The sequence below is a fragment of the Pelmatolapia mariae genome, linkage group LG4, assembly GCF_036321145.2.
Source record: "Pelmatolapia mariae isolate MD_Pm_ZW linkage group LG4, Pm_UMD_F_2, whole genome shotgun sequence".
Classification (NCBI taxonomy): Eukaryota; Metazoa; Chordata; class Actinopteri; order Cichliformes; family Cichlidae; genus Pelmatolapia; species Pelmatolapia mariae.
In genome coordinates, this window is record NC_086230.1 from 20,066,889 (window position 1) to 20,087,784 (window position 20,896).

Genomic DNA, 20,896 nt, shown 5'->3' on the forward strand with positions numbered 1-20,896 from the left:
TTATTATAATAACTTGTATTACTTATTAACCACAAGGTAAAGGTTTATTTTTGCAAATAAAATGAAAACTGATTCAAAGCTACAGGATAAAGACGTCTTTCATTGGGTTTCTGGATTTCTGGACGGCACCAGTACCGTAATATTAAGAATAGAGGAGCAGGAAAATTGAAGGTGCAGCTGGCTTGACCTCGACTTGATGAGTGCTCATCTCCAGCTCCGACCATCCGGTTAAAAGGAAAGCAGCATGATGAGCATTGATCTGGGATTAGCTGGCTCTCGGGCTAGCTGCGGCGCAATGCAGACCGTTAAATGCGTTGTCGTCGGAGACGGGTACGTTTATTTAATCGGTATTAGTTAATGTTTTAAACCTGTTTTTTACCTTTAAAGATAACATTAGCTAAAGGTTTGGGGTTTTCATGATATCGTCATTTCAAACTTGATAGTGGGGGGGATAGGCATTAATTTTCGATGCCATATCTTTTATTTATTTATTTATTTATTTTTAATTTATTTTGGAACAAAAAAAATCATAAATATGCTAAACAATTTCTGATCCTCGGCGGGGATATAAAGATACACCATTTTTATTTTCAGCATCCCAGCCTCTGATTTTTAGCACTGCATCTCCAAACAGTGTGCTCAAATGTTAAATCCACAAACTGACTTTCACTTTCAAAAGTGCTGCACTCAGTGCTGAAAGGGAAAGCGGTAGGCGACAGTGCTGGGAACACCTGATCCCGTTCCACCTCAGCTTTCATGAAGCCACTAAGCAGCGCTGTTTCAGAAGAAAAACTACAGTTTAACTTAATAAAGGAGGAGAAGCATCAGCAGAAAAATAATCAAAGCAGGAAATTTTCCTGAGAATATAGAGGAATATTTATTTATTTATTAGTTTTTAAATCGACAGCATTTTGTGCTGTTGTGGTTTTTACATTATTTTCTAGGTTGTCTCATGTAGTAACACTTTGTAGACACAAACACAGCAACGTGTAGTACTGTCTGAATGGTTCCTTTGTTTTGGTGATGGTGTTTTCAGAATGGAAAATTCTATTATGACACATTGTATGTTAGATTAAGATATTTGTAAATGTACAATATTATGTACAATACTATGGAAGCAATTTCGCACTACTTTTTGCTGGTATATCACATAAAATCCCTTTCATTTTGTCATTGTAACGTGGCAAATTGTGGAAAAGTTCAGGGTGTACAAATACTGTTTCAAGGCATTGTACATTCCAAATTATTAGATCGGTCAGGGATTTGGAAAAGTAACACAACTGGTACTGACCTGACCCCAGTCACGCAAAAGGTGCATCTCCTCAGTTCATACCTACGATTGTTGTTTTTTTTTCCTTTCCCCAATAAATGTAGCCTCTTCTCCCTTACAGAGGAGTGGGTAAGACCTGTCTGCTCACCAGCTACACCACCAATGCCTTTCCGGGAGAGGAAATCCCCTCGGTGTGAGTATCCAAAAGTGCAGTGCAGTGAACATTTATTTATTTATGCAAGACTAGCAGTCAGTAATCAGTCTCCATCCTCTTCACTTCATGATCAAGCTGGGATCATGTTGCAGAATCATGTAATGTGAGAGCTTGGCTTGTGGAAGAGGCTACAATCACAGCAGTTCACTGTAACTATCCATCCATCCATCCTCTTCTGTTTATCCTTATTAGGACTGGAGCCAATCCCAGCTGTCATAGGTCAAGAGGTGGGGTAAACCCTGGACAGGTCGAGACTGTAACTAGCCAAGAAAAATATGTGTTACAGAAAGTTATGAGGAAACTCCACCTAATCTGATTCTATTTCAGCTGTGGAAAGTGCTGAGCCTCATTACTGTAACTGTGGGATGATACACAGGCTTTTGGTTCAGTTAGATTTAAAAAATGAGTGAATATTTTTTTAGAGAGAGCAGAAGCCGCTAAAGGGCACAATAAATAAGAGCAAAGGTTGATTCCCATTTAGGTTCTGTGTCTCTTTTGTTTTTTTGTTTTTTAAATTTTAGTAGAGGTAATGTTTTAACAGTTTATATTAAACTAAGTTTAGCTCATTCACACTTCATCACTTCTGTCAGGTTCGACCACTACTCTTCCAGTGTTATGGTGGATGGGAAGCCGGTGACCCTGGCTCTCTGGGATACGGCAGGACAAGCAGTCTATGACAAACTTCGCCCACTTTCTTACTCACAGACGGTACAAAAAAAAGATCACAATGCTGTGTTAAAGTTCACTTGCAGCACTTGAGCCTTGCCTCATTTCTTTAGAGAAATGTTTCTTTTTTTGTGGTTTGGCTTTATCTTAAGCCATTTAACACTGACTCGTGAATCATTCAGGAATAAAAAAAGGCACCTAACTCAAGGGATGATCCATCGGCCATTCACCAAAGCCTCATCAGAAATTACCTCAGTTAAAGGGCGGTTGTCAAGAAACCATTCCTGACAGAACATTATTAAAGCAGTGTGGGATCCCCTTGATGGGGAATATAAGAAAAGACAGCCAATATCCAAAGACGTATGCCGTACAGTCATTCCACTTTGGAAAATAACAGTTCCAAGAAATACTAAAAGCCCCAAATTACCATGACAGTCATGTTCATAATCAGAGAATGTAAACTCCACAAGTGTATGCATGCACATTTAAATAAATTGCTGCACCAATTTTGTTGCAAAATACAAAGAGATTAGGTTCTGACTGCTTTGTTTCTTTGTCTTACCAGGACATTTTTCTTATCTGCTTTTCGCTTGTGTGTTGTACCTCGTATGAAAATGTCCGTCATAAGGTGAGTAGTGGCTGTATTATGGAAAGATTTTTGGATGGGGTTAGTCTGTTTAAGTTTTGCTAGTCCAGCTCTCAGTGTCAGTACCATGATGTTTACTCATTTTATGCCTGTTTTGTAGATGGAAACCTGATCAATAATAGAAAAATACAGTTATATTGCCTGAAGGATCCTGACATGTTAAAGAGTGGAAATTTTGGAAATGTCTCATAATGGGTGAAGTGTCTGCAGATATGGAACACTGTACCTGTCTGTTGTGGTGAAGAGAGCTGAGCATGAAAGCAAATCTGCTGATTTACTATTCTGTGTCCTTGCCTTCACCTATCGTCACAAGCTTGCGTAGTGACTGAAAGAATGAGATTGCAGATTTTAGCAGCAGAAATGAGCTTTCTTTGAAGGCTAGCCTCACCCTTAGAGATAGTGTGCAGAGTTTAGTAATTTGGGAGTGACTCAGAGTAAAGCTGCCACTCCTCTACATCGAAAGGAGTCAACTGAGGTAGTTAAGGCAATCTGACTAAGATGCCTCCAGGGTGCCTCGTGGACAAAGTCTTCCAGGGATGTACTGCCTTGGCGTAGATCCAAGACACACTGAAGAGATTGCATTTCTTGGCCGGCTTAGAAATGCCTAGGTGTTCCCCACAGATAAGCCTGAGGAGGTGGCTTTGGGGTGGGAGGTCTGGACAAGTGACAGAAAATATATGGAAGGAACTTTATCTAACTTGGAGGCAACCATTCAAATCCACACCAAGAGTCTAATTAGAATCACCAGTGTCTTTGAATGGTGGGGGGGAAGCCTCATAAGCCGAAGGAGAACATGCAGAAAGGTCCAAAATAATTAATTCATCCAAAAACAAAACAAAACAGTAGACTGGCATTGCAAACAATAATCACTTGAAGCTATTATAAAATAATGTGCTTAAGATAACAGACAGTTTTGAAAAAGGACACCCCTGTGTCTGTGCAGTGGCACCCTGAGGTGAGACATCATTGTCCCACCACTCCCATAATCCTTGTGGGCACTAAACTGGATCTGAGGGCTGAGAAGGAAACCCTGGAGGTGCTAAAGGAAAAGAAACTCTCCCCAATTTCCTATCTTCAAGGACTGGCTATGGCCAAAGAGATTGGTAATGATTCAGTTATCTCTGATAATTTAACGATTAAATGTAATTAATGGAAGATGACAGATTCCAATAATAAACTAGTGGCTTTCCATTTCCTGTCTTCAGGTTCTGTAAAGTACCTGGAGTGTTCAGCCCTGACTCAGCGTGGCCTTAAAACTGTGTTTGATGAGGCCATCCGGGCCGTCCTGTGCCCTCCACCTGTCAAAAAGAAGGGGAAGAGATGCTCTCTTCTCTAAGACTTCCTTCACTGGAACAGTTACAGGGGAACATGACTGCTAGTGGTGAGGGAGAAACACACCAGTATACACACACAAAACTTCAGTTATACCAACGCAGGGTCAGGTTTACGAGAAGAAGTTGGACTATTTTAGACCCTAATTCTTTCCTATCAATACGGTATAGAGGAGACCATGAATTTCTTGAGGCCTTCTAATATGTATTGGATGTTTTGTAAGACACACCACAGAATGCCTTCAGCTTTTTTTTTTCCACTGGTTGTCAACTGTGTGTGTGTGTGTGTGATTACAGTCAGTTGCTTAGTTTGTTTTAAGTGGAAGTAGGGCAGGGTTACAAAATGATAAATATAATTATTGCAAAATAACTTTTCCTCGTCCCCAACAGACATTCAACAGATATTTTGTCTATTTTAAGTCTAACAAAGCATCTATATGTGAGCCTCACTGCCCATTTCACTGAGAATACTGCACTTCTTGAGCCTGTCTTTTTATTTTTTATTTTTATTCAGATGTTAGATTGTTTCCCAACAATTTAAAATGGTTTATATACAAATATATGCAAAAGAAAGTATATGATACAATGTAGTTTGTTGAGATTTTCTTTAACATAAGTACATTCTTTTTTAAGTTGGAACTGACCAAAGAATCGTTTGTGTTGTTCTGAAAAAAACTTGAAAGTTTTGACTATATGTGTGTGTGTGTATCTCAAGCTTTTACAAGTAAAAAACTTCAAAACCTTTGCTCTGTCATCTCAAAGGTTTAAAACACAGCTGACCGCCTGCTGCTGTTTCCTGCTGTTCATTCAGCTCCACCATATTTAGCACCTAATAAACTTCAGTTTCCCTTTATGAAGGCAGTCGTGTCACCTTGCTGTCAACAAAGAGCTTGAAGTAACCATTTGTGAAGTTTTGTTGCCTCCACTTTTCATGTGCCATAACCTGTTTACACAGAAGTTAGACTCACTCACTGTATTGTTAATCTGACGCCAGGAATATCCGTTTTCAATTACCTCACTTTAAAAAAAAAGCCAATAAAACTTTGTATGAGCATATGACTTTAAGTGTGGAGTTAATCTTTTAGGTCCACCTTTCCTTCATGTTCTTCATTACATAAAGTTAAAAAAAAAACAATAAAAATAACTACATCACGGTTGAGGAAGAAAAACCCGAAAGGTTCATTGAGAGACTTGCCTTATCGGAGGAATAATAACACTGTTACACAGTTGAAACAAAAACAATACAAGCAAACAAAACAACAACAAAACAAATATGAGTGGAATAAACCTTGATATTGGATAGTAATTGCATTAGTAAAGTTGATAGACTTAGAGTATCTGCATTCGACCTGAGCCTGTCACTCACAGCAGAATTACAAATATTATAAATCTTATTTTAAAGCGTAGCCTGAAAGACAGAGTTCAGGGGAAATTCAAAGTTCATCGCTAAAATCACTATTCCGCGTGTTTACCTCCACTGGATGCTCTTCTTTCTCGCTGCATGTGTCCGCTCAGAGCAGCTGAGTCATGTGACCAAATGACAGCAAAACACAGACGTGCAAAGACGTTATCTGGAGCTCCTCCAAATGGGAATTTCAACTGGAATTCTCCTTAAATTCGGATTTTCCACTTGGAAAGTCCGAGAAGTCAATGCTGAATATGGAGCTGTCTGGCAGAAGGAAAAGAGGAAGACCACAGAGAAGATCCGTAGATGTAGCGAAGCAGGACATGCAGACGGTTGGGGTGACAGGAGAGGATGCAAGGTGTAGGGGCAGATGGAGACCTTTAAAGGAAACAGCCGAAAGACGAAAGTGGGAGAAGACCCACCAACCCCGACCTGTGACTCGAGGTGACAACAGTGCGTGCAAACAGTATATAACAAAACTGTAATACTTGAAGTCTCTAGTACCACCTGATGTGTACTTATGATCGAGCGGGCTCTATCCAGGAATATGTTACAACAGCAACAACAACGAAAAACATGCTTTGCGTTGTTGTTGCTCCTGATAGGCGGAGGCCTCCACCTCGCCATGGTGCAAAAAACCTGTTTTCCGAGCACTGGAACGCGGACGAGATTCCCAGCGCAGCACCAGCATCCGACTTTCAAGGTTAAAGCAAGGCAGCATGATGAGAATGAGCTGTTGTTGGCTGGCTCCCGGGCTGACAGCATTTCTCCAGCTGCTACAGCACAATGCAACCCATTAAGTGTGTTGTCGTTGGAGACGGGTGAGTTCATTTAATATAAGTAGTTAATATTGATATTTTACAGGTGGTTAGATGCTGCAATTTCAAACTCGATGCTGATACCTTATACCATGTTGATACTACGGGGGGAAATGAGTAACGAAGAGGTTTTATTATTATTATTTGTTTGTTTTGTTTTGTTTAACAAACAAATATCTGTACTTTCTACTCCGCATCTTTTCAAAACAGGCTCCTTATTTTTGGTTTGAGCCTAAACAGTAACACATTAAAGGCAATTAATCACCACGGGATGTCGCATAAAATGAGATGAATATAAGGCAAAACCGTGAAGTCAGGGGTTCAAGGTTTTTTCTAAGTTTTTTGTTTTTTGATGTCCATTAGTTACTTCAGCATCTAGCTAGCCCTACAGAAGACGAGAGAGCATAAAGGGAGTAATATTTTTTTAATTAGCAGATCATTTCAAATGCAACGTTTCTATCAGCTCAGCAAACATCAGCAAACACACAAACTTTTTATGTGCAGTTTGTCTCAAAGTGTGTTGCTAGTTAAAGGTCCGGCTGTTGTATTTCACAGGGAGAAAAGAAAGAGCTATTCACTCAGAGAAAGATTAGAAAGACATACATCAATAATATCGATACGTACTCTGTTATTGGTATTGGACTGATACTAGCGCAATAGGATCAATACTTCTTTCCTCTAAGTTCAGTGTGGAGCCCACTGGATTGTGGTTAATTATTTGTTTTATTTATGCGGTGAGACTTTTGTGTTGACTGTCATGTTTATTTTTTTGATAGCCTAAAAGACATTTAATCAACAGAAGCTGACCCAAAATGTTTTGGAGACACACGCATTTACATTCCAGGTCTAAAAAAGCAAACTGTTTCAAAATACACGAAAAACTGATTTGTTATGTTAACTAATTATTGTGGAAATAATTAGTTAACACATAATCTTAACTAATTACTTGATCATTGATCAGTGGCCGTTCACAGAGTGTTGGGGAAAACTTATAAAAGACTGAAGAAGTCACTTGGATGAGTGTCGAAACGTTTCTCCCACTGAAAACGCTACGTCCAGATGAACAGTAACAACTTTTGGTGAGTTTTTTGCCTTCTTTCAATAAATGCTAATCCAGCCTCTTCTTCATTCCAGAGCAGTGGGTAAGACCTGTCTGCTCATCAGCTACACCACCAATGCCTTTCCTGGAGAGGAAATTCCCTCTGTGTAAGTCAGTAACTGGTTTTTCATCCTCCTGCACAATCCTTATACACAATCATGCTTGGCATCGCTTGACATCGTAAGAATTATTTATATTAAAATTAGCCTTGCAGGAGTAGAATAATGAAACAATAAATCAATCAGTTTCTCTTGTTCTCCTGTTTTTTTATTTTAGTAGAGGTAATGTTTTAACAGTTTGTATTAAGCCTGAAGGTTTAGCTCCTACGCACTTCATTTTCTATCAGGTTCGACAACTACTCCACCAATGTTATGGTGGATGGGAAGTCAGTGAACCTGGGCCTTTGGGATACAGCAGGACAAGAAGACTACGACAGAATCCGCCCCCTTTCCTACCCAGAGACGGTACAACAACCACAACAAAAACACGATTACGTTCTGATGTTGTGCTATAGTTCACTTACATTATTGTGCAAAAGTCACCCCTCATTTTCTTCTATCTCACTTCTAAGTCTTCTTGAGCAATAGTTCTACAGTGTTTATTTATTTATTTAATTAAACCATTTAAGAATCGTGTATAAAAACGAACTTAAGCTGAGGGATGAACCACTGTTGTGTCGACAGATAACAGACAACGTGGCAAAGAACCGATTTTAAATTGTGTTTTCCAGCACTTTGTTACTATAAACCTGTTGCAAAAACATTATTTATTCCCATTTCTTTGGTTGAATTGACTAAAAATCTCAAACATAACAATTTAACAGACATTAAAAAAAGTATTTTTGCCCAAACAAGGTGATTTCCAAAGAGCTATTAGCTAAAGATTTGGCATAAAACTCAAAAACTCTTCTTAACAGGAAGTGGTTGTTTACAGACAGTGATTACTTGGATATTTCTGTCTTACCAGAATGTGTTTCTCATCTGCTTTTCACTCGTGATGCCTGCCTCGTATGAAAACATCCGTCATAAGGTGAGTAGTCGACATCATGTTGTTCATTCATTTCATGCCTGTGCTGCCAAACAAGCACAAGCAGCTGTAGATGGAAAACTAATCAATAAGCTCATTGGAAAAATGCAGCTATAGTTCCTGAAAGATCCTAATATGATGGAAGGTGCAAATTAGATATTGGCACCAGAAGTGAAAGAAGCATCAAGCTAAATAGCAGTGTACTGGAAAGGACATGAGCGTATGTGTGTATGTCAAACCTGGGATTCAGGAGAAACAATGCTGTTTTCATCCCTTTTGTAGAATGCTGGGCTAGCTTTTTGTGCTCTTAAGGATATGTGAGTGTGAATTTGTTCAACCAGTCAATTTCTTGTGTACCATAGCTGTCATAGCTGTCTCTGTTCATAATTTTTATGAACAGAATTTTTAGGCCGAGCCAAGTGGTAGAAGGCTTTCAATTGTAGATTTTATCTCTACTTTTTGCAGATTATGTGGTTCTGTTGGCTCCATCAGATGATGGCCTCCCGCTCGCATTGGAGTGCCTCACAGCTGAGTGTGAAGTGACAGGAATGAAAAATAGTTTCACAGACAGAAAAAGGTTGTGTGGCCATTCCGTGTCAAGGATGAGTTGTTGCCCCAGGTGGAGGAAAGTGAGAGACGGAGGGGCTTCATCTGTAGTAATATGGATGCTGTACTGGTCCGTTGTGTTGAAGAGATCCCCTCAGTGTCACGGCAACATTGTGTTGTTTTTCTTGCACACAACTTTACTTTCTCAGTTCATTTTGCAGACATAAGTTGGCAGCAACAAGCTGATGAATATAATAGAGTATTTATGAGCTACAGAGACTGAAAGTTTCTCAGTACTTAGCGGGAAAAGAAAACACTAGACTTAGACGGGAATAACCATGAGTCCAAACAAGACCAAAAAGAGGGGATTGTTGTCTACAAATCTACTGCTGGTGATTTCACAGCCTGTTTATCGCCATACTTATCATACCTTCTTAGACAACATATTATTTAGCCGGATATTAGACACATTTGTCAATGTGTCACACTTGTTTCCCACTTAGGTTTAACACCATATGCGGTATAACCACTTTCCATTGGAAAGGGTGTAAGAGACCAACATCAAACAAGACCAAGTTTTGTTTGTTTTCTATAAATTTTGAACTTGAAGATGTCAAACTTTGCCTATTCTTTAAATTATTGTAGCTTAGTAATGAACCAAATGGATAAATATTCACAAAAAAATAGGACCTCCACTAGGTTTACAAGAAACCGTCAGTTAGTCACAATCCAAAGAGCCTGTCACCGCAGGCTAAAGACAGAAAAGTCACTCGTATCACCAAGTGGGCAAATGTCACTGGCTGATGGCACAAGTCACACACCTACTCTAGGTGTGTTTGGCTGCGCAGAGGTTTCCCCCTTATAGCCAAGAGTTTTACTGGATCAGGATTTGGAGCAAAATAGTGCATTGTTTATTTGCAGTTCCATCAAAAAGTGTTTACTGAATTACATTTTCAGAGATAGTTTTGAGAGCTCTTTACAGAAGTTAGGATAACAAACACTGGAAATATGGGAAAATCTGGTTATTCTAGTTTTTGTGCACAGCATTCTTGGTTTGCATCTTTGGCAGGCTTCTCATGCAAATTGCAATTAGTTGCAGCACTGATAAAATAAAGTGTTCAAGATAACACTGAACGATCTAAAACATTATATCCCTAAATTGTAAATGTTATCTTTGTGTAGTGGTGCCATGAGGTGAAACACCATTGTCCCAACACTCCCATAATCCTCGTAGGCACCAAACTGGACCTGAGAGATGACAAGGGCACCCTGGAGAAGCTGAAGAAGAATAAAATCTCTCCAATTACTTATTCTCAAGGAGTGGCCCTGTCCAAAGAGATTGGTAATGGCTTCAGTTATGTCTGATACTTTTTTAAATGGTTAATTATAATTCATGGAAGACAGCAGATTCCAGTAATAAACCAGCTGCCTTCTTTTTCCCGTCCTTAGGTTCTGTCAAGTACCTGGAGTGCTCAGCCCTGACGCAACATGGCGTTAAAACTGTGTTTGATGAGGTCGTTCGGGCCGTCCTGTGCCCTTCACCCATCAAAAAGAAGGCAAATAAATGCTCTGTCCTCTAAGACTTCCTTCACTGGAACTGTTACAGGGGAACGTGACTGCTACTGGTGAGGGTGGCTGAAGAAATGCAAGAAAAACACCAGTACACATGCACAAAAACAATGTATTTCTGTCCTTCCATATGTGAAACTGTAACAGTTATACCAATACACTGTCACCAATACTTGCTTGCTTGATGGGACCACTTGTTGGCTGCCCCCACCCCACCAGTTACTCAGCTACCCAGTACTCACCCCTAGACTATGGTTGCCCTTCTAGTTATTTATATTAGATAACTATTATTCAAAAAGTTATTGGAATTCATCTTTTTTATGTCTTCCTCTTTACTTGTACAGTCAGTCTGAGCACTTCATTGTGTGTTATACTTCTATTACTGTGTATGTGACAAATAAAATTAAAATGTTCTTGGAGACCTGGAATTTAAACGTGCATACCTGGAAAGCGTGCTTGTGTTGATGAAACATCATTTTCACCACTCTTTGAGCTACCTGGATGTTCTTTGCCTTTCTGGAAAGACTCTGATAGTGACCTCTGACCTCTGTGCTGGGGGGTCCTGGGTGTGTATGAGGAATTTCCCTCCTCCAAAAGTTTCTTTTACTGCTTGCTCTGGGGGGAAATATCTCTTATTCCTGGTGTTTAAATAAACTGTTTCCTTTCTGTTTGTTTGTTTTGCCACAAAAGGGAATTTCTTTTCTACATGCTTCGCTGTTTGCAGTGTTTTCATTTATAGCCACAGAAAACCTCAATTTCTCATTCACTGCTGCTTGAGGCAGCTTAGTCATGTGACAACAACAAAACACAGCAGAGCAGGGAGGAGGATGAGGAGCAGTGTATGTGGGTGAGATGAGTATGTCTGTACAGACATGGCTACTGTTTGATGAAACAGCAGCAAAATGCCGAATTTAGAGTAGAAAAACAAACTTAAGTTTCAATCCTGTCACACTATCGACCCGTCCACTCATATTGGCTTTTTTAATACCTCAGAAGTGGTGGCTGCTGTTGTGCTTCGTAATTTATGAGTAAACTCATGTTAAATGCTAGATAATATTATCTAAAGTTGTAGTTTTGAAGATATCTGGAGCTCTGAGTTGGAGTTGCTACTCGGAAAGTCCGAGAAGTCAAAGGATGTCGAATATGGAGCTGTCTGGCAGGAAAAAAAGAGAAAGACCACAGAGAAGATCCACGGATGTAGCGAAGGAGGAAGTGGAGAGGATTGGGGTGACAGGTGAGCAATGTTCCCTCTAATTTTTCACGTGTCTGAGCGAACACACAAACTCCCTGAGCGATCCCTTGGACCACTGTGAGCGACATCAGACGTGTGCAATGTGGTCACGCCAGCATTGAATCCATCCAAGTTACATGGTTTATTAAGATAATCAAATTACAGCATTTACATTTATGTTAGACTACTTTTAATTAACTGCTTTAGCCCACTTACAATGAAAATGTAAAAAAAAAAATCTTGTTCATGACCTGTGTAGTATGTTAACACTATTGGAAGTAAAAATAACTTGAACTCCAATTTTGAAAACACAACTTTCTTTCTTTTTTAAAAAAAGCTCTGACTTGCATTATGAGTCTGTGGTCTGGGAGAGAGTCTGTAGCTCTCTGTCTGCAAAATACAGTATATAATGACCAATGCTGGGCAATTAATTATATAGTTACTTCTTTAAAAAAGTAACTCAGTTTGGCAAACAACAAAGTTTTTTTGCAGCTATTGTTTTTTAATGCAGCCAAGGCATTTTTAAATAAACATTTCAAACTATTTACAGAACAATCAGCTGTTCTGCATCAAATCTGATGCCACACAAATTATTTGTGCCACTCCAAAAAATAATTTCTGTCCACTATGAGATAAAGGAGAACATCAGCCTGATACCTGCAGGCCTGACAACAGCAGATGTATCACTCCTGTAACACCTGTAACATTCAGCAGTCGTCTCATTGTTCTGACACACACAACAAAACTATTGACTACACTACACACTAACTACACAAGATTTGCGCTAAACGTCTCAAATCACTCACATCTCAAAGCACCGCCGTCACTCCTAAAACTTCCCCCAGTTTCGTAACAACTAGATGTCATGTTGCCATATCATTTTTTGATTGGTCGACATGGTACTTTTTTGGACGAATAGGAAAGGTGGGAGGAGTTTGTTTTTGCTCACATGCGGAGAGCGCTTTCGAGCCTTTTTCCTTATAAAACGCCGTTTTTACCGTTTCTTCCCGCGGTAAATATAAACAACGATAGTATTCAGGAAGAAAACCAAACATTGCATATATTTTTAATCATAACTCTGGTTTTATGTGGCCTATCAACACAATTTAAAAACTGGTATAAAGTCCACACTTTTTCCGTAATTGTTCCGTCTGTCCTGCTCACATCTCCAATGGTTGTACACGTTTCATTAATGTGGCTTCACTCCACATCAGCCACGCCGCTTTGCTCGCTAAAACACCGGTGTCGGCACATAAGTACGCTGTCATAGCCTGTCAACCACGTTGATTAGCTGCGTATATACGAATGTAAATCGCATCATTGGCTGGACTATGGGATAAGGTGGAATCGTTCTAATCCCATACAGGAGCAGCCAGTCACTTACTGACTAACACTGCAAAACAGAATTGTTAAAGTATTAATTTTAATTTCAAATCAGGTTAGATTTTTTTTTGTGCGCAACACAGATTTTCTGTGCGCAGAGACGATGCCAGCAGTGCGCAATTGCGCACGTGCGCAGCTTAGAGGGAACATTGCAGGTGAGGATGCCAGCTGGAGAGGGAGATGGGTGCAGATGGTGACCTCTAAATAAAAAAAGAAAAAAGAAGAAAAGAAAATAGCCGAAGTCCCACTAACCCTGAGTTAAAAACTCAAGCTGACAACAGTGCGCGTAAAACTGTAATATGAGAAGTCTCTGCAGTAGCACAGTTGTGTATTTATGACAGTGTATTACTCATTGCCCCCCCGCCCGCGTTCCAGTGCTTTTCCGAGCACTGGAACGCGGACGACATTCCCAACCCCCAGCATCCGACTTTCGAGGTGAAAGCAAGACGGCATGATGAGAAATGAGGTCCCGGGCTGACAGCATTCCTGCAGCTCCTGCAGCGCAATGCAGGGCATTAAAAGTGTTGTTGTCGGAGACGGGTGAGTTCACTTAATGTTAGTTTATGTTTCACGCCTTTTTTTTCGTGACTCTAGCGAAATATCTAGGTCTCGATAACTAAGATAATTTAAAGTAGTGCAAATAAAATAAAATAAAAAATAAAACCTATAGTTTTAGGTTGCTGGGCTTTTGGTGAGTTGGGATTAGACATTTGATTATACTAGTCAAATGTATTGATTAAAGTACGCTGTCAGTATTTGTGTCTAGCTGCTCGCTGTACTGTACTATGGAAAAAAAGTCTTGTGACACCATTTTCATTTCTTTATATTTTGCTACCAAGACAACTTAGCAAAGAGCCCGTTTTAAGTTACATCTTAATTCACAGTTTGTTACAAAAAAAACTTGCTACATTTACGTTGATTACACTGTTTGAATGGCATAAAATAGTATTTGCCCTCAACATGGCATTTTCCAAATATTCTCAGCATGGTGTTCAGTGGGTCCTCATGTCCTTAAGAAATAGAAAAACATGAAGCAAAGATCTGACACAGGAGCTGAGAGATGCAGCTGTTTGCCAAAGCCTTACTGGAAATTATCTCATTCCAAGTGTGGCTGTAAGTCATTCTTAACAAAGTAAACTGAAAGGAAAAGCTGAGGTATGCCAAATTACCCAAGACTTTGACTGTAAATCAGTTGCAACAGGTCTTATGGAGTGACAAATGCAAGTTTTAAATTTCTGGTTCAAATAGTCATCAGTATGTACAGAAGAGGCCAAGAGAGATGTACAACAGTGAATGTCTACAGCCATCTATAAAAACATAATGGAGGCTCTGTCATGGTTTGGAGCTACGTTTTCAAGTAGTCCTGTCAAAACTGATGGAATTTTAAACACAGAAATGTACCATCAGATTTTTATCCGTCATGCAATACCACCTGGAAAACATCTGATTGGCAACAGCTGCATTTTTCAGCATGGCAATAATCCCAAGCACACTGTCAGTGCAGCTTTACCAGGATGTGATTCTTATTTGTTTTTCACTTGTTTCTCCCACCTCATATGAAAATGTCCATCACAAGGTGAGTAGTGGCTGTCATATGAAAAAATGTCATAAGGCAGCTTCTAGGTGAAAGGTCATCGCAATTAGGTTTCACTAGTCCAGCTGACTGTGTCAGTCAGACACAAATTTAATCATTAAACTCAATGAAAAAATGCAGTTATATTTCCTGATGGGTCATAACATGATCACAGGTGATTAATATGCAGATAAATCTCTAGTAAAATTTTAACTTGTCATAAAATCAAAGAAAGACAGCAAAGTGGAGAAGCTAATGTTTACCCTTTTTTTAACTTGGAAAATGTGTAATCAAAATGTTGTTCGACACAATTTTTCTTACCAGTAACCAGAAACACACACGTCTTTAGGTGTAAAATTCAAAAACTATAGTCAATTCAATTCAATTTTTTTTATACGGCACCAAATCACAACAACAACTATATGAGTATTGGTTTACACACATACACATTTGTATTAACTGCTAAAAAAATAAAAATAAAGGAACACTTTAAAAACAAATCAGATTTCAATGGGCAAAATCATTAAAGACTTTAAGTTATATATTAAGTTATCTGGACTCCAAATCAGAATTTCAACTGGAATTTCCCTCAAGCCAGAATTTCCACTTGGAAAGTCAGAGAAGTTAAAGGATTCTGAATGTGGAGCTGAGAGGCAGGAGGAAAAGAGGAAGACTGCAGAGAAGATCCACGGAAGGTGTAGAAGGAGCAACAAATGGAGACCGCTAAAAGGAGCTGCAGAAAGAAGAAGGTGGGAGAAGTCCTATCTCTCTCAACTTCAGAACCCAAGATGGACAACAGTGCATGCAAACAGTATTAAAATTTCAATACTCTCTGTAGTACCACTGCTGCTGAATATGGGCTTCAATGGTTATATTTTAAGCGCACAACTAGTGATGGATGGATGGAGGGCTCCACCTTACCATGGAGCAAAAAACCTGTTTTCCTAGCTTTGACTGTAACACTGACGACACGCCCAGCCCCAGACCCAGCATCCGACTTTCAAGGTAAAAGCAAAGAAGCATGATAAGAAATGAGCTCCTGGGCTGACAGCATTCCTCCAGCTGCAGCAGCGCAATGCAGACCATTAAGTGTGTTGTCGTCGGAGACGGGTGAGTTCACTTACTCAATATTACTTTATTTTATTTTTTACACCTGGTTTTTACCTGTAAAATGTGATGGCTGTGGCTCAGAGCAGGTAGAGCAGGTCACCGACTGATTGGGAGGTTGCTGGGTTAACCCCTGGTGCTCCAGTTTGTGTGCAAATACCCTTAGGCAAGATACAAAATCCAAGTTGCTCTCCGATGTGTCCACCTGAGTGTAAATGTTAAACTGAAAGCACAGAAAAAGGTGTTTGTATGAATGAGTGAACAAGGCTTTGAGTGCTCAGAGGCAGTGAAAAAGCGTTCTATAAGAGTCAGTCCATTTTCATTACATTAGCTAGATATTTAGGATTCTCATGCTACTACAAAAATTTTCCGTAGTAGTGCAAGAAAGACAAAAAAAACATCACTACTTTTTGGCTGCCATGCTTCTAGTGACAAGTTTTTATTTATATTCTTCATATCTGACTTTCAAGGCAATTCAGCAAAGAAAGATTTTTCTTATCCTAAGACAGGTGGGAAACTGGAAAAGGGGAGAACAAATAAAGGCGAAAAACCACACTGTCTACAACAGATGAAAAGTATCTGAAAGTCATGGCCTTAAGACAGAAAAAACAAATCCAGCAAGGAGATGGGTCTGGCCCTTCAGCTGATCAGTTACTGTTTGCCAAAGCCTCATCAGACATTATCTTTTTCGCACGGTGGCTGTCAGTAAGTCATTCTTAACAAAGGAAAACCAAAAGAAAAAGCTGAGGTACGCTAATTTACACAGGAACTGGACTGTAAATCAGTTGCAACAGGTTCAGGTCATCAAATATTGGTTTTGGGCTTGTACATTTGTGCACGTTTCAGTAAACTGTTGCTACATCCCATATTCATTTCAAACTATAAAGAAATGAGGGATTACTCAGGACTTTTGCACATTACTGTAACTGTGTTATGTTGTTAAATTAACACTGTCTATTAAAATGACTGTATAACACAACTGATAACATCTGCTCCCACATTAAAGTTACTGTGTTATGATTAGCTATAGCTGCTACTTTAATGCTAACATTTACTGATAGTTAAACAGCTAGCATTCACATGTGTACCAGACAGGGTGATACTTCTGATAACTGTTGTGTTGTGATAAGTGTTGTTCAGTGATGTGGATGTCAGCTACTGTTCATATGTTCAGCTGCCAGTGAGGGGAGGGGCTGTGTGCCTGCCTAAATAGTTTTGGCAACCTGAGTCCAGTGTAACAAAGTTGTAGGTCCATCAGTTCAGACACAGCATTGTTTGTTGTTGTTTTTTTTTGCCTTCTCTCAGTAAATGCTAATCCAGCTTCTTCTCCCCTACAGAGAAGTAGGTAAGACCTGTCTGCTCATCAGCTACACCACCAATGCCTTTCCTGGAGAGTACATCCCCACAGTGTGAGTATCTCACTTTGCAGTGCAGTGAGTATTTATTTATTTAAGCAAGATTAGCAAATAGTGATCGGTCTCCACCCTCCTTTAAAATTAGTGCATTATATGAAAATGTGGCTTGCAGAGGAGCTTACAATCACAGCAGTGGACTGTAACTAGACCAGAAATACATGTTACAGGATGTTATGAGGAAACCCTTCAGCCTATCTCATTCTGATCCTAGCTGTTACTGTAACTGTGGCATGAAGTCATTGATAAACAAGCTTCCGAGTGAGTCAAATTTAAGAGAGCAGAAGCCATAAAAGTCTACAATAAGGCAGATAAGATATCAACTTCCACTTCAGTTGTTTTTTCAGTAGTTATATTTTGACAGTCTATATAAAGCCAGAAGGGTTTGGTTTATTTGCGCTTCATCACTTCTGTCAGGTTCGACAACTACTCCGCCAATGTTTTGTTGGATGGGGAGCCGGTGGGCCTGAACCTTTGGGATACAGCAGGACAAGAAGACTATGACAGACTCCGCCCCCTTTCCTACCCAGAGACGGTACAACAACCACAAAAAGAAAGATCACACAATGTTGTGCTATACTTCACTTACATTACTGTGCAAAAGATTTGAGTCACTCCTAGGTTCTTTATATTTCACTTCCAATGAAGTAAGATGTTCCTATGATTTTTTTAAAAGTGGTTTTCAGCAGTAGTTCTCCATGCTTTCTGAAGGTCTTTAAGTTTTCCGTTGGACATTGGCAGCTTTTTCACTGATTTTCAAAATATAAAGAATTGAGGCTCTGACTGTTTTGCTTTCTTTGTCTTACCAGGATATTTTTTTCATCTGCTTTTCCCTTGTGTCTCCTGCGTCATTTGAAAATGTCCGTCATAAGGTGAGTAGTCGCTATATTATGGAAAGGTGGCTGCACAATGTCATCCTATTAAGGTTTTACTAATGAAGTACTGGACAGTGTCAGTACTGTCATATCAATATCATGACATTTACTTATATTGTGCCTGTGCTGCAAAGCAAGCACAAGCTGCTGTGGATCAAGACCTAACCATAAATTCAATGGAAAAATGTAACTATATTTCCCAAAGGATTCTAACATGATGGAAAGTAGACCCTCAACTACAAATTAATTTTATTAGTGAATAATGTGTGAATTAATTTCTATTAAGTAGTGAGTTTTCATAAAACCAGAAAAAGACAAGAAAGTGGAAAAGGGCGACAAAATATTTAGCATTTTTTTACTTTTAAAATGTGCCATCAAAATTATGTTAGGCATATTTTCTCTTAATAAACAAAGTTTTTTTTACTAAGTGTGATTACTCTGAAGTGTGACATATGCCAACTAAGCAACCCACTGCAAGCAGCCTACTAAGCAACCTTTCCAGGAGTAGCAGAATGGATCTCCACGGTGGAAATCACTGCTGAGAACACAAATGGTTGTCTCACATTTGCCAAAAAGCATCTGGATGATCCCCAAGACACACAGCATTTCATAAGAACACCATCATACCAACAGTCAAACATGGTGGTGCTAGTATTAGGGTCTGGGCTGCTTTGCTGCTTCAGGACCTGGACAACTTGTTGTAATTGATGGAACCATGAATTCCGCTTTCTACCAGAAAATCCTGAAGAATTTTTGGCCATCAGTTCATGCCCTGAGACTCAAGACGTCTTGGGTTATACAGAAGGGCGATGATCCAAAAAACACCAGTATGTCCACCTCTGTATGGCTCAAAGAAACAAAATGAAGATTTTGGAGTGACCTAGTCAAACTCCGGGTTTCAACCTGACTGAGATGCTTAGGTAACCTTAAACAGGGCTTTCATGCTTGCAAACCCTCCAGTGGGGCTGAATGAAAACAATTCGGCAGAGAAGAGTGGGTCAAAATTCCTGCTTGATTGCAGTTCTTGCTGCCAAGGATGGCACTACCAGTTATTAGGTTTAGGGGCAATTGCTTTATCACAGTTATTTTAGATAATCCAATGTGTACCAATGCCAACCTATTGCTCTGGCTTTGGATTTCAAAGGGGTCTTACTCCCTTCTTCCCCCTTTAAAACAAACTTCTTTTGTTTTTTATTTTTTAAATAATGTAGCAACTGTATGGCATTGTATGTTTGTAGCCAGGTAATAAGCATTATTTTGTAACATTTAGAGTTAAAGCCTTCAAACAACCAGTCGAACTCACATCCACACCTACAGCCAAATTAGATTCACCACTTAATCCAACATAAATGTCTTTGAATTGTAGGAGGAAACCCTCAAAAGTACAGGGAGAACATACAAACTCCATGTAGGAATGCTCCACATAATTCATTCACTAAAAATCAAAAGAATGACAATGCAAATAGGAATTAGCTGCAGCTCCAATAAAATAAAGTGTTCAAGGTGGTGCAGGCCGAGCTGGGAAGTTAAACTCATAAACATTGTCTCTTTGCAGTGGATTCGTGAGGTGAGACACCATTGCCAGAACACTCCCATAATCCTCGTGGGGACCAAAATGGATCTGAGAGATGACAAAGACGCTTTAGAGAAGCACAAGAAGGAGAAGAAGACTAATCTCTCTCCCATTAACTACCCTGATGGACTGGCCCTGTCCAAAGAGATTGGTAATGGCTTCAGTTATCTCTAATACTTTTTCTTTTAAATCATCACGGAAGACAGCAGATTCCAGTAATAAACCTGGAATCTGGCTCTCTGTTTCCTGTCTTCAGGTTCTGTCAAGTACCTGGAGTGCTCAGCTTTGACTCAACGTGGCGTTAAAACTCTGTTTGATGAGGCCATCCGGATTGCCGTGTCCCCTCCACCTATCACCAAGAAGACAAAGAAGTGCTCTCTCCTCTAAGACTTCACTGAAACAGTGTATTTCAGATTCTGTCCTTCAATGTGTGTAGCTGCATCAGTTATACAGTTGTAAGGTCAATTTTAGGAGACATTGCTTCCTAAAAGTGTATACTGATTTTTGGTAGTAGAAATTTTTCCAAATAGACTGTACACATGCTGTATTTTAGCCGAAAAGAAACTCTTTGATCTGTTGTCTCTTTAAAACACAGCTGACAGTCTGCTGCTGTTTCCTGCTCAACCACATCAAGCATTTACAAGTTAAAAACGTCACTTTCTCTCTATGAAAGCAAGCGTGTCAACAAAGAGCTTGAACTAACCATCTGTGAAGTTTCGAGTAACGTCTTTACTGGTAATTACTTTTTTGCCTTATTGGTTCATGTTAATTCACTCTCGTGGAGTAAATGAAGCCTGAAGCAGAGAGAAAATGAATGTTGTATAATCTTAGCTTTATGAAGAAAAGCTATTGTGCTTTTTTTGTTTTGTTTTTTAAAGCCAAGAAATTCCCCTAAAACAGGTTGTTTGTTTTCCTTTGAGCCAAAATGGCTGAAGTGTTGCTGACTCACTTATTCTTGTGAATCTTTCACTTATACCATACTGGAAAAATATAGATTCACCATTATTCAAGCATATTTTAATGTAAATAAAAATGTACGTTTTTCTTCCGATCACTGATATCATTAGTTAGAGCAATAAAATAAGATTAGATGTACGTTTTGGGCAACATATTAATCCACAAGAATAACACTTTAAAAAAAAATTTTGCATT

At 39.3% G+C, this 20,896-nt stretch overlaps 3 protein-coding genes across 5 annotated transcripts; all 3 read left to right on the plus strand.

Annotated features, from left to right (window-relative positions):
- The first annotated feature begins 295 nt into the window (after nt 1–295).
- LOC134626207 (ras-related C3 botulinum toxin substrate 1-like) lies at nt 296–4,132 on the plus strand. Of its 2 annotated transcripts, none has more exons than XM_063471794.1 (6): nt 296–330; nt 1,392–1,463; nt 2,075–2,224; nt 2,679–2,778; nt 3,740–3,899; nt 4,002–4,132. In XM_063471794.1, exons 1-6 carry the CDS (start codon nt 296–298, stop codon nt 4,130–4,132), a joined length of 648 nt encoding a protein of 215 aa, XP_063327864.1. The 2 variants fall into 2 exon arrangements, with proteins under 2 accessions (XP_063327864.1, XP_063327865.1); XM_063471795.1 differs by having other exon boundaries at nt 2,075–2,192; nt 2,716–2,778.
- Nucleotides 4,133–6,318: 2,186 nt separating this feature from the next.
- LOC134626210 (ras-related C3 botulinum toxin substrate 1-like) lies at nt 6,319–10,601 on the plus strand. The gene is made up of 6 exons (XM_063471799.1): nt 6,319–6,353; nt 7,485–7,556; nt 7,796–7,913; nt 8,416–8,478; nt 10,204–10,363; nt 10,471–10,601. The coding sequence occupies exons 1-6, from the start codon at nt 6,319–6,321 to the stop codon at nt 10,599–10,601; spliced, it is 579 nt and encodes a 192-aa protein (XP_063327869.1).
- Nucleotides 10,602–15,852: 5,251 nt separating this feature from the next.
- Nucleotides 15,853–20,131, plus strand: LOC134626209 (ras-related C3 botulinum toxin substrate 1-like). 2 transcript variants are annotated; one of them, XM_063471797.1, is made up of 6 exons: nt 15,853–15,887; nt 17,222–17,293; nt 17,714–17,864; nt 18,106–18,168; nt 19,727–19,895; nt 20,001–20,131. In XM_063471797.1, the coding sequence occupies exons 1-6, from the start codon at nt 15,853–15,855 to the stop codon at nt 20,129–20,131; spliced, it is 621 nt and encodes a 206-aa protein (XP_063327867.1). The 2 variants fall into 2 exon arrangements, with proteins under 2 accessions (XP_063327867.1, XP_063327868.1); XM_063471798.1 differs by having other exon boundaries at nt 17,714–17,831.
- Nucleotides 20,132–20,896: the final 765 nt, after the last annotated feature.